General features: G+C 42.5%; 1 protein-coding gene across 11 annotated transcripts in view; it reads right to left on the bottom strand.

Annotated features, from left to right (window-relative positions):
* LOC110537706 (BRCA2-interacting transcriptional repressor EMSY) overlaps window positions 1–12,616 on the bottom strand; it is a 31,502-nt gene extending 18,886 nt beyond the window's left edge. The window contains exons 1-11 of one of the 11 annotated variants that reach the window (XM_021623970.3): window positions 11,176–12,616; window positions 10,317–10,391; window positions 8,921–9,014; window positions 8,678–8,777; window positions 8,467–8,541; window positions 8,164–8,339; window positions 7,796–7,951; window positions 7,314–7,573; window positions 6,656–6,899; window positions 532–750; window positions 191–340 (exon numbers count right to left, since the gene is read on the bottom strand). In XM_021623970.3, the coding sequence (XP_021479645.2) occupies window positions 191–340; window positions 532–750; window positions 6,656–6,899; window positions 7,314–7,573; window positions 7,796–7,951; window positions 8,164–8,339; window positions 8,467–8,541; window positions 8,678–8,777; window positions 8,921–8,990 (1,450 nt within the window). In that variant the 5' untranslated portion in view covers window positions 8,991–9,014; window positions 10,317–10,391; window positions 11,176–12,616. Of the gene's footprint in view, window positions 1–190; window positions 341–531; window positions 751–6,655; window positions 6,900–7,313; window positions 7,574–7,795; window positions 7,952–8,163; window positions 8,340–8,466; window positions 8,542–8,677; window positions 8,778–8,920; window positions 9,030–10,316; window positions 10,392–11,175 lie in introns of all 11 variants that reach the window. The other 10 variants (XM_021623969.3, XM_021623965.3, XM_021623962.3 and 7 more) reach the window with 10 other exon arrangements.
* Window positions 12,617–15,854: the final 3,238 nt, after the last annotated feature.

Below are 15,854 nucleotides of genomic sequence, written 5' to 3' on the forward strand. Positions count from 1 at the left end.
CAAAAACAAAGTTTTTCCTCAATTTAAGTAGGGCCTTGCTTAGCACAGTCTTCTTTCACCACATCAATATCTATAGATAGAATATAAAAGCACACAGAACAGCACCTAACCAATTAACTTAATCGAGTATTATATACATGCTTGGACGAGAGTTCTGTCTGTTTAGTGAGTTTTCTATGAGAAATTACACCTGTGGGCTGGGACACCAGCTTGGTGGTCATGATGGCCCCGTTGCTACTGACGACCATGATGGGGGAGGAGCTGTTGCTGGGCATGCCTGCAGAGGAGGGCTTGGGCAGGATTTTACTGGGCTGCATTTGCTGGGTGATGATTTTTACACCTATAGGACAATTAGACAAGTAAGTAATTACATAGGTCACATATTTGTCCTCACCCCAGATTTTCTGTACACTTCAAGTTCAGGCGAGAAGGTCCAGAAAATGAAACATTGCACACTCATTAGAAAGACGATGGGAAACTCAGTGTAGAGTACTAACGCCAGTGGGTTTGGGATTTACGCCCTGTACTCGCCTGACTCCTGCTTGATCTGGATGATGGGCTTGGAGCTGGGGGGAGTGTTGGAGACCTGGCCCATGGCGCCAGCCCCCATGGGGGAGCCCTGCTGCAGCTGCTTGGGGGACTGCGGGTGCTGCTTGGGGAACTGGGACAGAATCTGGGTGGGAGAGCTCACCATGGTCTTAGGAGAGGGGAGCCTGGCAGAGGCCACCTTCACGCCTGCCGATGAGCCACCTGGTACAGGGAGAGGAAAGGAAATAGTGTCCCAATCAGAGATGCACAATTCCAGTTTAAAATGTGTATTTAATAGATAGATGGATACAAAAGTATGTGGACATCTCCTCAAATTTGTGGAATCAGCTATATCAGCCACACACCGTTGCTGACAGGTGTATAAAATCGAGCACAATCATGCAATCTCCAAAGACAAACATTGGCAGTAGAATACCTTTACTGAAGAGCTCAGCAACTTTCAAAGTGGCAAAGTCATAGGATGCCACCTTTTCAACAATTCAGTTTGTTACATTTCTGCAGTGCTAGAACTGCCCCGGTCAACTGTAAGTGTAGTTATTGTGTAGTATGTGGAAATGTCTAGAAGTAACAACGGCTCAGCTGCAAAGTAGTAGGACACACAAGCTCACAGAACAGGACCGCTGAGTGCTGAAGCACGTCAAAATCGCCTGTCCTTGGTTGCAACACTCACTACTGAGTTCCAAACTGCCTCTGGAAGCAAAGTCAGCACAAGAACTGTTCGTCAGGAGCTTCAGGAAATGGGTTTCAGTGGCCGAGCAGCCGCACACAAGCATAAGATCACCATGCGCAATGCAAAGCATCGGATGGAGTGGCGTAAAGCTCACCGCCATTGGACTCTGGAGCAGTGGATACGTGATCTCTGAAGTGATGAATTATGCTTCACCGTCTGGCAGTCAGACAGACAAATTTGGGTTTGGCTAATGCCAGGAGAACACCACCTACGTTAATGCTTAGTGCCAACTGTACAGTTTGGTGGAAGAGGAATAATGGTCTGGGGCTGTTTTTCCATGGTTCAGGCTAGGCCCCTTAGTTCCAGTGGAAGGAAATCTTAACGCTACAGCGCACAATGACATTCTAGACAATTCTGTGCTTCAACTTTGTGGCAAGTTTGGGGAAGGCCCTCTCTTGTTTTAGCATGACAATGCCCCCGAGCACAAAGCGAGGTCCATACAGAAATGGTTTGTTGAGATCAGTGTGGAAGAACTTGATTGGCCTGCACAGAGCCCTGACCTCAACCCCATCAAAAACATTTCGGATGAATTGGAACAATAACCACGAGCCAAGCCTAATTGCCCAACCTCATTAATGCTTGTGGCTGAATGGAAGCAAGACCCTGCAGAAACGTTCCAACATCTAGTGAAAAGCCTTCCCAGAAGAGTGGAGGCTGTTACGGCAGCAAAGGGGGGCCCAATTCCATATTAATGCCTATGATTTTGGAATTAGATGTTCAACGAGCACCAGTCCAAAGTTTGGACACCAACTCATTCCAGGGTTTTTCCATTATTTTTTAAATTATTTTCTACATTGTAGAATAATAGTAAAGACATCCAAGCTATGAAATAACACACATGGAATCATGTAGTAACCAAAAGTGTAAAATCAAAATATATTTTATATTTGAGATTCTTCAAAGTAGCCACCCTTTGCCTTGAGCAGCTTTGCACACACTTGGCAATCTCTCAATCAGCTTCATGAGGTAGTCACCTTGAAAGCATTTCAATTAACCGGTGTGCCTTGATAAAAGTTAATTTGTGGAATTTCTTTCCTTCTTAATGTGTTTGAGAATATCAGATGTTTTGTGACAAGGTTGGGGTGGCATACAGAAGATTACCACAAGGTTAAAGACCAAGAACATATTATTGCAAGGACAGCTCAAATATGCAAAAGGAAATGACAATCCATCATTACTTTAAGACATGGTCAGTCAATTCAGAACTTTGAACGTTTCTTCAAGTGCAGTCGCAAAAACCATTAAGCGCTATGATGAAACTGGCTCTCATGAGGACCGCCAAAGGAAAGCAAGACCCAGAGTTACGTCTGATGCAGAGGCTAAGTTCATTAGATTTACCAGCCTCAGAAATTGCAGCCCAAATAAATGATTCAAAGATCAAGTAAAAAACATCTCAACATCAACTGTTCAGAGGAGACTGCGTGAATCAGGCCTTCATGGTCAAATTGCTGCAAATAAACCACTACTAAAGGACGCCAACAAGAAGAAGAGAGTGGCTTGGTCCAGGAAACGAAACATGAGCAATGGACATTATACCGGTAGACATCTGTCCTTTGCTCTGATAAGGCCAAATGTGAGATTTTTGGTTCCAAACACCGTGTCTTTGTGAGATACAGAGTAGGTGAACGGATGATCTCCACATGTGTGGTTCCCACCATGAAGCATGGAGGGGAGGTGTGATGGTCCTTTGCTGGTGACACTGTCAGTGATTTATTTAAAATACAAGGCACACCTATCCAGCATGGCTACCACAGCATTCTGCAGCGATATGCCATCCCATCTGGTTTGGGCTTAGTGGGACTACAATTTGTACTTCATCAGGACAATGACCCAACACACCTCGAGGCTGTGTAAGGGCTATTTGACCAACCCTTGAATGGTACTGTATATAAAACGGTCTTGGTAGCTACAACAACAAACGCTTTCCCTAATTTGGCGAAGGCTGTTAATACATCCTGAGTAAAACTCTTCAATTCAACTGACATCTGTTGTACACTGCTGGAAGGAACACATTTAACATCTATTGGAATATCGCCCCGTAGCACTCACTTCTGTCATCACGAAGTGCTTTGTGAGGCTAGTTAAGGATCATATCACATCTACCTTACCTGACACTAGAACCACCTCAATTTGCTTCCCGCCCCAATAAAGCCACAGACGATGCAATTACCATCGCACTGCCCTATCCCATCTGGACAAGAGGAATACCTATGTAAGAATGCTGTTCATTGACTACAGCTCAGCATTCAACACCATAGTACCCTCCAAGCTCATCAGCCAGGGGCCCTGGGTCTGAACCCTGCCCTGTGTAACTGGATCCTGGACTTCCTGACATGCCACCGCTAGGTGGTGAAGGTAGGAAACAACACCTCCACTTCGCTGATCCTCAATACTGGGGCCCCACGAGGGTGGGTGCTCAGCCCCCTCCTGTACTTCCTGTTCACCCATGACTGCATGGCCACGCAGGCCTCCAACTCAATCATCAAGCAAGTTTGCAGACGACACAACAGTAGTAGGGCTGATTACCAACAATGACGAGACAGCCTACAGGGAGGAGGTGAGGGCCCTGGGAGAGTGGTGCCAGGAATAGAACCTCTCACTCAACGTCAACAAAAGAGCTGATCGTGGACTTCAGGAAACAGCAGAAACGTTGAAAGGACCACAGTGGAGAAGGTGGAAACCTTTTAAGTTCCTCGGCATACACATCACTGACGATCTGAAATGGTCCAGACATATTTGGACAGTCTTTGACCATTTAACTTGCCATTTACAAAAACAAAATGTGTTAGTGGGTAGGTGTGTTTATAGGACCGCTCTTTTTAAATCAATATATATGTTTGAGAAGTCCCATTTGTGTATTGAAATCAACAGCGCCTCTTCAACCTCAGGAGGCTGAAGAAATTTGGCTTGGCCCATAAAACCCTCAAACTTTTACAGATGCACAACTGAGAGCGTAGCCTGGTACGGCAACTGCACCGCATGCAACGCAGAGCTTTCCAGAAGGTGGTTTGGTCTGCCCAACGCATCACCGGGGACAAACCACCTGCCCACCAAGAAACCTACAGCATCCGATATCAAAGACATCAACCACCTGAGCCACGGCCTGTTCACCCCGCTATCATTCAGAAGGCGAGGTCAGTACAGGTACATCAAAGCTGCGACAAGAGACTGAAAAACAGCTTATATCTTAAGGCTATCAGATGGTTAAATAGCCATCACTCGCCAGCTTCCACCCAGTTAAGCAACTCTGCATCTTAGAGGCTGCTGCCGAATGGTGAAGGCACTGCATCTTATTGCTAGAGGAGTCACTACAGACCCTGATTCGATTCCAGGCTGTATCACAACCAGCCGTGATTGGGAGTCCCATAGAGCAGCGCACAATTGGCCCAGCGTCATCCGGGTTAGGGTTTGTAAATAATAATTTGTTCTTAACTGACTTGCCTTGTTAAATAAAGGTTAAATTAAAATATAAATTGAATTACTGGCCACGTTAATGTTTACATACTGGTTTACTCACCTCATATTTAATGTATTCCATTCTACTGTATTTTGCTCAATCTAATATATATATATATATATATATGAAGTCGGAAGTTTACATACACATTAGCCAAATATATTTAAACTCAGTTTCACAACTCCTGACATTAAATCCTAGTAAAAAATCCGTCTTAGGTCAGTTATGATCACCACTTTATTTTAAGAATGTGAAATGTCAGAATAATAGTAGAGAGTGATTTCTTTCAGCTTTTATTACTTTCATCACATTCCCAGTTGGTCAGAAGTTTACATACACTCAATTAGTATTTGGTAGCATTTCCTTTAAATTGTTTAACTTGGGTCAAGCGTTTCGGGAAGCATTCCACAAGCTTCTCACAATAAGTTGAAATTTGTCCCATTCCTCCTGACAGAGCTGGTGTAACTGAGTCAGCTTTGTAGGCCTCCTTGCTCGCACACGCTTTTTCAGTTCTGTCCACAAATGTTCTATAAGATTGAGGTCAGGGCTTTGTGATGGCCACTCCAATACCTTGACTTTGTTGTCCTTAAGACATTTTGCCACAACTTTGGAAGTATGCTTGGGGTCATTGTCCATTTGGAAGACCCATTTGCAACCAAGCTTTAACTTCCTGTCTGATGTCTTGAGATGTTGCTTCAATTTAATCACGTAATTTTCCCACCGCATGATGCCATCTATTTTGTGAAGTACATAAGTCCCTCCTGCAGCAAAGCACCCCCACAACATGATGCTGCCACCCCCATGCTTCAGTTTGGATAAGGTTCTTCAGCTTGCAAGCCTCCCCCTCTTTCCTCCAAACATAAGCATGGTCAATATGGCCAAACAGTTCTATTTTTGTTTCATCAGACCAGAGGACATTTCTACAAAAAGTACGGACTTTGTCCCCATGTGCAGTTACAAACCGTAGTCTGGCTTTTTATGGCGGGTTTGGAGCAGTGGCTTCTTCCTTGCTGAGCGGCCTTTCAGGTTATGTGGATATAGGACTTGTTTTACTGTGGATATAAATACTTTTGTACCCGTTTCCTCCAGCATCTTCACAAGGTCCTTTGATGTTGTTCTGGGATTGATTTGCACTTTCCGCACCAAAGTACGTTCATCTCTAGGAGACAGAACACGTCTCCTTCCTGAGCGGTATGACGGCTGTGTGGTCCCATGGTGTTTATACTTGCATACTATTGTTTGTACAGATGAACGTGGTACCTTCAGGTGTTTGGAAATTGCTCCCAAGGATGAACCGGACTTGTGGTGGTCTAAAATGTTCTTTCTGAGGTCTTGGCTGATTAGTTTGGATTTTCCCATTATGTCAAGCAAAGAGGCACCGAGTGAAGGTAGGCCTTGAAATACATCCACAGGTACACCTCCAATTGACTAAAATGATGTCAATTAGCCTATCAGAAGCTTCTAAAGCCATGAAATCATTTTCTGGAATTTCCCAAGCCGTTTAAAGGCACAGTCAACTTAGTGTATGTAAACTTCTGACGCACAGGAATTGTGATACAGTGAATTATAAGTGAAATAATCTGTCTGTAAACAATTGTTGGAAAAATGACTTGTGTCATGCACAAAGTAGATGTCCTAACTGACATGCCAAAACTATAGTTTGTTAACAAGACATTTGTAGAGTGGTTGAAAAACGAGTTTTAATGACTCCAACCTAAGTGTATGTAAACTTTCGACTTCAACTGTATATATTCCATTCTTTTACTTTTAGATGTATTGTTGTGAATCTTTTTTAGATACTAAGGCACTCAGATACTACTGCACTGTTGGAGCACAAGCATTTCTCTGCACCCGCAATAACATCTGCTAAATGTGTATGTGACTAGTAAAATTTGATATTGCGGGATACTCAAACCTACTCTGCGCTATGGTCGACATGAGCACAGACGGGCTGGAGGAGACCACGGTGGTCACAGCGATCGTGTTGGGGGCCAAGGAGGGACTTGAGCTGGCCGGGATGAACACCGTCTGTTTCTGGCTGGCCGAGGTCAGCATGGAGGTGGAAACCAGCTTTGACATGGCGGCCGCGTAGTTGTGCGAATGAGACTTGGACAGGATGTTGGGAACGAAGTTGGAGCTTGGAGAGGTTGTCACAATGATTACCTGACAAATCATATATTATACAGTAAGTTATACAGCCACGTACAATCAAGTTCATATACTGAACAAAAATAGTAACGCATCATGTAAAGTGTAGACTGAAATAAAAAATGGGATTGTCTGGGGGGGGCTCAGTCAATTAAAATACATAGGGCCTAATGAATTAATTTCAATTGACCGATTTCCTTATATGAACAGTAACGTAGTAAAATCTTTGAAAATTGTTGCTTTATATTTTTGTTCAGTGTATGTACAAAATCACTTGCACATCAAGTTCGCAGACATTATGCAATAATTACGATCATACAAAACATATTCAAACATTCCTATAGTATTTGTCTCACAACTCACTATATTGACTCTGATTATAGAACAAGAAGCTTTCTTACGAATTACGGACAGTTCTCTCCTGCTCACCTTCTGCGTGGTGGTGTTGGTAGTCTGGGTGGTGGGCTTGGTGAAGGTGATCTTGACGGGGGACATGTGCGGTGGCAGCGAGTTGGCGATGCTCTGCATGATGTTGCTCATCTTGGGGCTGCCGCTTACTGGCACGGTGATGGTCTTGGACAAGGGAGGGGCAACCTTGGCCAGCTCCTTCAGCACCACAGGGGAAGAGCTCGAGGAGTTGGTCCGCCTCCGCTTGCGTGGCTTCTCGTCCTCGTCAGAGCAGCTAACGCCTGGGAGTGAGAGTTTGACAGAGGGAGAGAAAAACTAAACATACAGACAGAGACAAATGGAATTTGAGACCAAAAAAATGTATTGATACATTGAGGTTCTGCATTGTTCTGATTTGCAGGTTATGTTTAAGGAGTGTTACACTGGAGAACCCTTAACCAATGCAATGCTCTTAAACAGTTATAAGGAATAAACAAACATGGAATCTCTGTTCTGACACTCACTTTTCACATAGACAGTGCTCCCGCTGGGCAGCACCACCACGTTGGAGGCAGGGCTGGCCGGACGGGGCGATTTCACCGTGGCTGTTGCACTGCCGCTGGGCGCCGTGGCACTGGTGGGGGTGGACGTGGTGGTTGTGTAGGAGTAGCAAACAACCACTGCAAACAAAAAACAACCATACTTCATATAAAAATACACTATAAGGAGAGATAAGTCATTGATCATTTATAGTCTTCCTCCCCCTTCTGTTGATCCTTCAGGTATATTTCTTTATCTCCAATATCCCTCCAGTTATGATTAGGAGTAAAGTAATCTGATCCTAAACCTGTGGATAAGGGCAATTTCCACCTTGAGCTGTCGGTGATCTTACCTTCTTTATTTCCTGTTTCCGCAGGCAGCAAGAGAGAAGCATTCTGATTGGCTGTGGCGCTGGCCACTGAGTTGGCAGTCACGGTGAACGCTGTCTGGGGGACCAGCCTGGGCATCAAGGGGACCAGCCGACGTCCCTCGATTGACCACTCTGAGGAGCTGTTGGGACCCGACATGCTGTGACAAAAGAGAATTGTCATGGTAAATTGATGGACTGATGAGTGTACTAGTATTTGGTAGTAAGTCATAATGTGTATGTAGTTTTAGTATTGATCATCTTGGGGGGGGGGGTAAGATGACCTACTGATAGGCAATGGTGGTAAGGCGCTCATCGTTGACGGCCCTACGGACCTCGGCACGATGACGCTCTGTTGAAATGCTGTGGGAGACAACCATACAATTAGCTAAGTAAGAATGAGCAATTAAGTCACAGGCAAAGTTTGTTTTTACAAAGAGACCCATATTTACTAGGTTCCTCTAGCAATGGAAAGAAAATAGTGACTTTGCGGGTTTACCTGAGGACTTTAGTGAGTTCTCCGAGGAGGTCCTTCTTGTCCTTGGTGAGGTCGCCTTGGGCTCGCAAAGCACTGATTACGCCGGCGTACGCCTCCAGCTCTGTTGAAGCAATACAGGCTATCATTAAAAACAACTTTGCTTTCACTCTGAAACATCAGTAACATTTTGGGTCCTTTGAAAGTGACAAGTCACTTAATGCATGAGGCAGGCCAGAGAGGCCGGAGAAGTTGAAAGGGTCTTACCAAGTTTACGGAGAATTCTCTTACACTCATCCCTGCCCAGGTCAAGGAGGGTGGGCCACACCACAGGCATGGTGCCGGTCAGATGCGGTTTCACCTGCTGAATCATCAACTACATTTAGAGTGAGCAGAAGAGGAGAGGACATGGCACATATGTCATCTTCTAGATCAGTGTTTCCCAACCCTCGTCCTCAAGTATCCCAAAAGGTACACATTTTTGTTGTAGCCCTGGAAAAACCCATCTCATTCAGGGCTTGACGATTAGTTGACAAGTTGAATCAGGTGTGCTTGTCCAGGGTTACAATAAAAATGTGTTCCAGATTTTCCATACAATACAAATCCTTAATTTGAAATATGAATGAGTTTCTTCAATTCTGGATGTTACTATAAACAAGCAGGGCCAGCGGCTTCCAAATCAGGATTGATACTAGCTTCGGACTGCAACTAGCATCTTGACAGGATATTGGGCACATAATGAAGGTCCTAGTAATGTACTATGGGTATGTATTAGCAGAATAAGCAAACAAATCAACATACATGAAACCCTAGTTGCTGTCCGAAGCTAGATTGAAACAAGCCAACTAACCTAAAGGTCTGTTATGAGTACGCTTATTCCCTGAGTTGGAACCTGCTGACCATGCTTTCAGTAAGAGGCTTAAATAAGCCAAAAATTAGGGTTAGCTATAATGTTACCATCTAGACATCAATGACATAGCTAGTTGGCTAGCTCTTTCAGTAGCCTAGAGGCAATTACACAGAAACAGAATGATGGTGAGCTCCTGATTTCCCCCTTTAAAATGTATGCCAAACAAAATCCAAGGATTGCAAAGTTAACATGCAAGGAAATGTGTTTTGTAAAATGTTCAATGGAAATTGTTAAATGTCATCCTTGTGCATAGATTTATGGTTCAACTTTGCCTATGGGTCTAGCTTACGGGTGCCTAGATTCGGACTACAAATAGGATCGACAGAACATTGGGTTCAGGATCTCTTAGCTTAGTTAACTAAACTCCTTCCAACAGAGTTTAGTTGTGATGAGTGTCAGTGGAGTGTACCACTGACTACATCGAGTCTACCAGTCGATGTCCATTATTTCATGCTTTCATTGTACCTATGGTTTGTCCTGTGTAACTGCAAGCTTTACTTTGGGTGCTAAAATCTGTAGTTTTTGATAAAAGTATCATTTTAAAAGTGACCTCTGTCAAGGGAGCCATTGTTTGTTATTGAAGGAGAAGCCTGTGAGAAATATAAGGTTGTACATAGGCTGCTGTTTGGCTGCAATAAGGAGATACTTTTTTTCTAGTAATGCATTGTTATTGATTATTGAATTGTTGGGTTTTGAGTTTGCAAGATAGGCATTTCACTGTACTTGTGCATGTGACATTAACTTGAAACTTACTTGGCAACGCTTTTGTCGTATCTCGAGTCTGAAGAAAATGTTACCATAAATGTAGGTGTCCAGTTGCAGGTGGCTCTAAAAAAATAAAACAATAATAATATAGAAAGATATTAAATCCACCTTTTGCACTGACAAGGGTTCCCTCGTCATTTTGGCTGCCAGACATCTCGCATTTCTCAACATCTTTGCCGAAATTATTAGTTTCTATGAGTCACGGCCACACGTAGAAGTGACAGCGTGTCACAGTGCAACCAAAACAAAGACCGACACACATGCATGAGGCATTCCTCACTTGGATTTAAAATATTTCTGAATTTGTTTTTTTTTAGAACCACATGCAACTGGACAAAAATTTATAAAAATACACCTTTCTGCCAAATCAACGAAATAAATATCGCCAAGAATAGATTAGTTGAAACATTCCTTGCTAAACTTTACACTAGCGAAGCTGTAATTGCAATATGGAGACTCACACATCCCGATACGACTGTAGCTATCTACCTAGTCTAGATCCAAGTTGCGGTCCGAAGCCAAAGGGTGCCATATATAATTTACCAACTTTAAACATTACAGCAAATATACACGGTGTACAAAATATTAGGAACACCTGCTCTTTCCATGACAGATTTCACCTGGTCAGTCTATTATCCCTTACTGATGTCACTTATTAAATTCACTTCAATCAGTGCAGAATAACGAAAAGTTACAGGTTAAAGGATTTTTAAAGGGTGTAACTCAGTATATATTCGTATAATATCTTGTTAAACTGTGTTTGCATATCTGCTGTTATGAACGATTTAAAATTGTCCAAGCATCCCTCAGAAAAAAATCTAGCAAGTAAGCTAGCTAGATTCGTTACCGAAGTTATTCAGCTAGCTTGGTGTGAACTCCCCGTCTTCCAATTTACCATGCAGTGTTGAGACAAGTACAACGTCGTTATGACAGTCCTGAATTACAGGATCAAGCGATTCGCTACATATTAATCCAAAATCAGTTGCACCCGCCAAAACATGGCAGATACATGTTTTTCTTTACTGAGGATCCACCTCAGTTCAATAGACCTTCCATTCCGCCATGATTGAACGACGCCAAAACACTTGGGCCTGAAGTAATGCTGTCTAAATATAAGCCTGGATTTGATTGACACATAACTTGGATATTATCACCATTGTTTCGAACAAATATGGATCCAGTTAGGAATCGCCATCGCCAATATTTTTTATTACACACATAATAATTTAAACACCTCTAAAATAAACTCATAAAGTTATGCACAGACATCAATCCAAATAGGCGATTTTTCTACCCCTAGTTTTAGGACCATTTACGTCACTGTTGACGTTCTTCGTACCACCATCTTCGGGTATAATTGCCGCGTTCAAAACAACTGGAATTGAGAAATCGCTGACTTCAATGCGTTCAAACAACTGGAAACAAAACAAAAAAAACTAGCTCTGACTGGGAAAACGGTCATCCAACTCGGAATTCCAATTGATGGGTTCAAGACAACTGGGAACTCGGGGAAAGAAACTAGGTCAAAAATTGACGTCAATGATCTTATGATCGGAAAAACCGATTCCCGGCTTGGAATTCCGAGCTCGTTTTGGTCCAAGTTCCCAGTTGTCCTGAACAACTGAAGTCGGAAACAGAGTTCCCAGGCTCGAAGTTGCTTTGAACTCGGCATAGAGCTCCGACTTTCCTATGAAACGTCGTTTGGTCTTTGGGTGTCAAATAATATAAATCAAGTAAAATTAAAAGCTTATGTAACATATCAAATAGTGTTATTTGACGTATCTTTTTATGGAATGCCGTTTTGGGTCTTTGGGTGTCAAAAAGATACACGTCAAATAACACAGTTTAATAGAATGTTGTGTTGGGTAGCTAGATTTAACTTGGTACCTAGCTAGCACAAAACAACCAGCCTGAAAACAATGACCAGTAGAAACTGCAGTCATTTTCATTATTCTTAACAATAATTTAGGAATCCTTGTGTGAGTAAGTATTATCTAGGTAACCACTTGTTCGCCTATTGAAATTCAACTTCAGTTCTTGAAAATAAATAGCTAGCCAGCTACTAAACCCTGTTGCCCAAAGCTAACGTTATAAGCAGCGTTAGCTTCATGAGGCTCGACCGGACCGGGTTATGTGTTGTGACGCTAGCCACAATAAGGATTAGGCACAATAATGGAATTTCGGGTTGCTTTCAAAATAAAAGTACTGTAAATGAAACGGAAGGGAGCAGGTCTCCAACCCTCGCCCGAAGTCCAGCGCGCTATCCACTGTGTCGTAAAAGCATGCTCGAGCGGCAGAGTTGATATCCGCGCTTATAAACCCAGGGTCGTTACACTACTCCCTCCTTTCAAAGAGTGTGTCCTCGCGCTAGCTTGCGACTCTACGTCTTATAGGAACGTGATCACTGGCCAAGCACACACACTGAGCAGCTCTTATTGTGGGACACTGAAACAACTATGAATTGAGCCACATTTGTCAACCAATGTGTATTGAACACTACTCCAGAGGGAAAACAATACCACGTGGATGTTTTTGAGTCTGATAATTTTGAGGAGGACGTTGGGGAAAAAAATATATTGGGTATTGAGTAGACTGATACCCCATTTCATTGATCCCCAATCCTTAGGTAAAGCTGTACAGTGCAATATGGATGTCATATGAGGAGGGGGGGGGGGGGGGGGATTTCACTCAGTCCCACGATAAGAGCTATAACTCTAATATTTGTGTAAACTCTTCACAGTTTTGTTCTGTGGGTGTCACCAAGTAGATTGATACCCCATTTCATTGCTTCAAATTCCAGCCTTGTTTAACATTATCTAGTCTAAATATGGCATTATTCCACGAATTGTAAACTTCTGCATCACTTACTGCTGCTTGAGCATGTTTTTGCAGCACAGCCGATAGCGCGCTGGTCTTCGGGCTAGAAGGTCGAGGGTTCGAGACCTGCTCCCTGCTGTTTCATTGGTGTCAGAAGTGATCGGACCTTGCATTCACGACAGTGTACGATGCTAATGTTCTCTGGGTGTCACTGAGTAGACTGATACCCCACGTCATTGATCCACACTCCATAAGTAAGGCTGTACAGTGAAATAAGTATGCCCCCACTGCAATTCTAAAGTCTAATACATCCATTGTGATTTGAACAAAGTTTTATCAAATTAACAAATTAATTGTCTTTTGTTGGTTTTATATAACATTCCAACCACTTCTAGTGTGATCTATTCAATTATGGCAGAATTCTACTATTTGCATTCATTTGCATCACTGTCAATGACATACTTTTATTTTGAAGGCTAACAGTAAAGTCCACTACTGTAGCTAATCGTTATTGTGGCTAGCTTCACATAGATGGGTTCGACCTCCATTTATTTCACCTTTATTTAACCAGGTAGGTTAATGAAGAACAAGTTCTCATTTGCAACTGCGACCTGGCCAAGATAAAGCAAAGCAGTTTGACACATACAACAACACAGAGTTACACATGGAAAAAACAAACATACAATCAATAATACAGTAGAAAAATCTATAAAACAGCATGTGCAAATGAGGAAGGATAAGAAAGGTAAGGCAATAAATAGGCCATGGTGGCGAAGAAATTACAAAATAGCAATTAAACACTGGAATGGTAGGGTGTGCAGAAGATGAATGTGCAAGTAGAGATACTGTGGTGCAAAGGAGCAAGATAAATAAATACAGTATGGGGATGAGGTAGATTGGATGAGCTATTTACAGATGAGCTATGTACAGGTGCAGTGATCTGTGAGCTGCTCTGACAGCTGGTGCTTAAAGCTAGTGAGGGAGGTAAAAGTCTCCAGCTTCAGAGATTTTTGCAGTTCCTTCCAGTCATTGGCAGCAGAGAGATATACCTGCTGGAGCACGTGCTACGGGTGGGTGCTGCTATGGTGACCAGTAAGCTGAGATAAGGCGGGGCTTTACCTAGCAGAGACTTAATCAAATAAAAAGTAGGGTTGTTTGAGATGATGACACCTAGCTATATTGTTAGCTAGCTAACTATAGCTACTGAAACAGATAATGTTGTTTTCTAAACTGGTGCCTGGCTACCTTCAGACTAGTGTTGTGTTCGTGAGATTTCTGTAGGCCAAACCGGCTATGTCTCATGGTCTGACAAACACTGCTCTAGCTCTGCCACCTTTAACTACAGATGCAGAAGGGCAACATCGGTAGATGCAGTGGATTGAGACAAACCCCACGCTAAAAACTGATAGCTCCATCAAAAACTGACAGATTTTCATAGGTATTTTTTTAATTATGCTAATTTGATTTCCACGCAGGCGAAGACATCGACTCTAGGGACTTTACAAAAAGGTCAAATATACTGAAATTGCTAAATATATTTCCAATAGATGGTAGCATAAGACCACAAACCATAAGACCATTTTCAGAAGATTATCTTTAAGTTAGTTATAGGCTTCAAACAGCAATATGATTGACATAAAATAGCATGCATCTATATATCTACCTTATTAGGCCTGTGTTGCTTTTGAGAGCGCAAAAAAAAAAAATATAGCAGTTATTGAGAACCCCGTCCAAATTATTACTGTTCAGATGCGCTAACCTCACACTACACTAAATGTGTGTATTTTTGTTTAAGCAGACGCAATATCTCATATGCCAGTGTGAATGAACAGCCTCGGAGTAGAAACGTCTCAAGAGAGTGCATCTTCCATAGCCCGGAAAGAGATTACATCATGCAACCCTCTCTGCTAGCAAATTATACTGAATGAAAATATAAAAGCAACATGCAACAATTTCCCACAAATTGTAAGGGCCTACATAAAGCTGTCCCAACAAATTGTAAGGGCCTACATAAAGCTGTCCCAACAGCAGTCCCAACATCTTACCACTGCTACACCTGACTATAACCGAAGCCATGTCTGGCAGCAAAACAGTTCATTTAGCCTCATTTACTGCTTTTAAAAAAACACAGCTGATATGGCTGACTTGCTTAAAGAAATGTGGTTTCTAATGTTTTCTAATTTTGATTAAGACATTAACGAGCGAGCTAGGACGGACGTAGTCAATATAACTATTTGTTTAGCACTTTTGAAAATGTACAGCGACAGAATTCAGAACATCGGCGGTTCTTACAGTGTTCTCACTGTACACCAAGTCAGAACCGTAGGATAAATAAAGGGGGTATATAAGCAGACAATGAAAGTTCTTACAATATTCAATGATTATATTTCTCTAATAACAGGTTATAGGCTGCATGTACACCACCAAGTCCGAACAGTAGACTAAATTAAGAGGGGCAAATAGACCAAATTATTAGGGTGAGGCACATGGGCTACTAACATCTTACTACACAACATACAGTACACTTAGAATTACTTTCTTAGCTACAGTATACATATCTCCCTGGCATATTACATAATTTATGCAGCAGCATACAATACATTTTTGTACTCACCTTGTTGTGCTGTACTCACTTCACCAGAAAGGTTGCACGGCGGTCCTTCGTGGGCAAATTTTTTCATCAAAGTCTGACATTCTCTGGATTTATGG

Source organism: Oncorhynchus mykiss, chromosome 12, assembly GCF_057628025.1.
Source record: "Oncorhynchus mykiss isolate SJ-2025 chromosome 12, ASM5762802v1, whole genome shotgun sequence".
Lineage (NCBI taxonomy): Eukaryota > Metazoa > Chordata > Actinopteri > Salmoniformes > Salmonidae > Oncorhynchus > Oncorhynchus mykiss.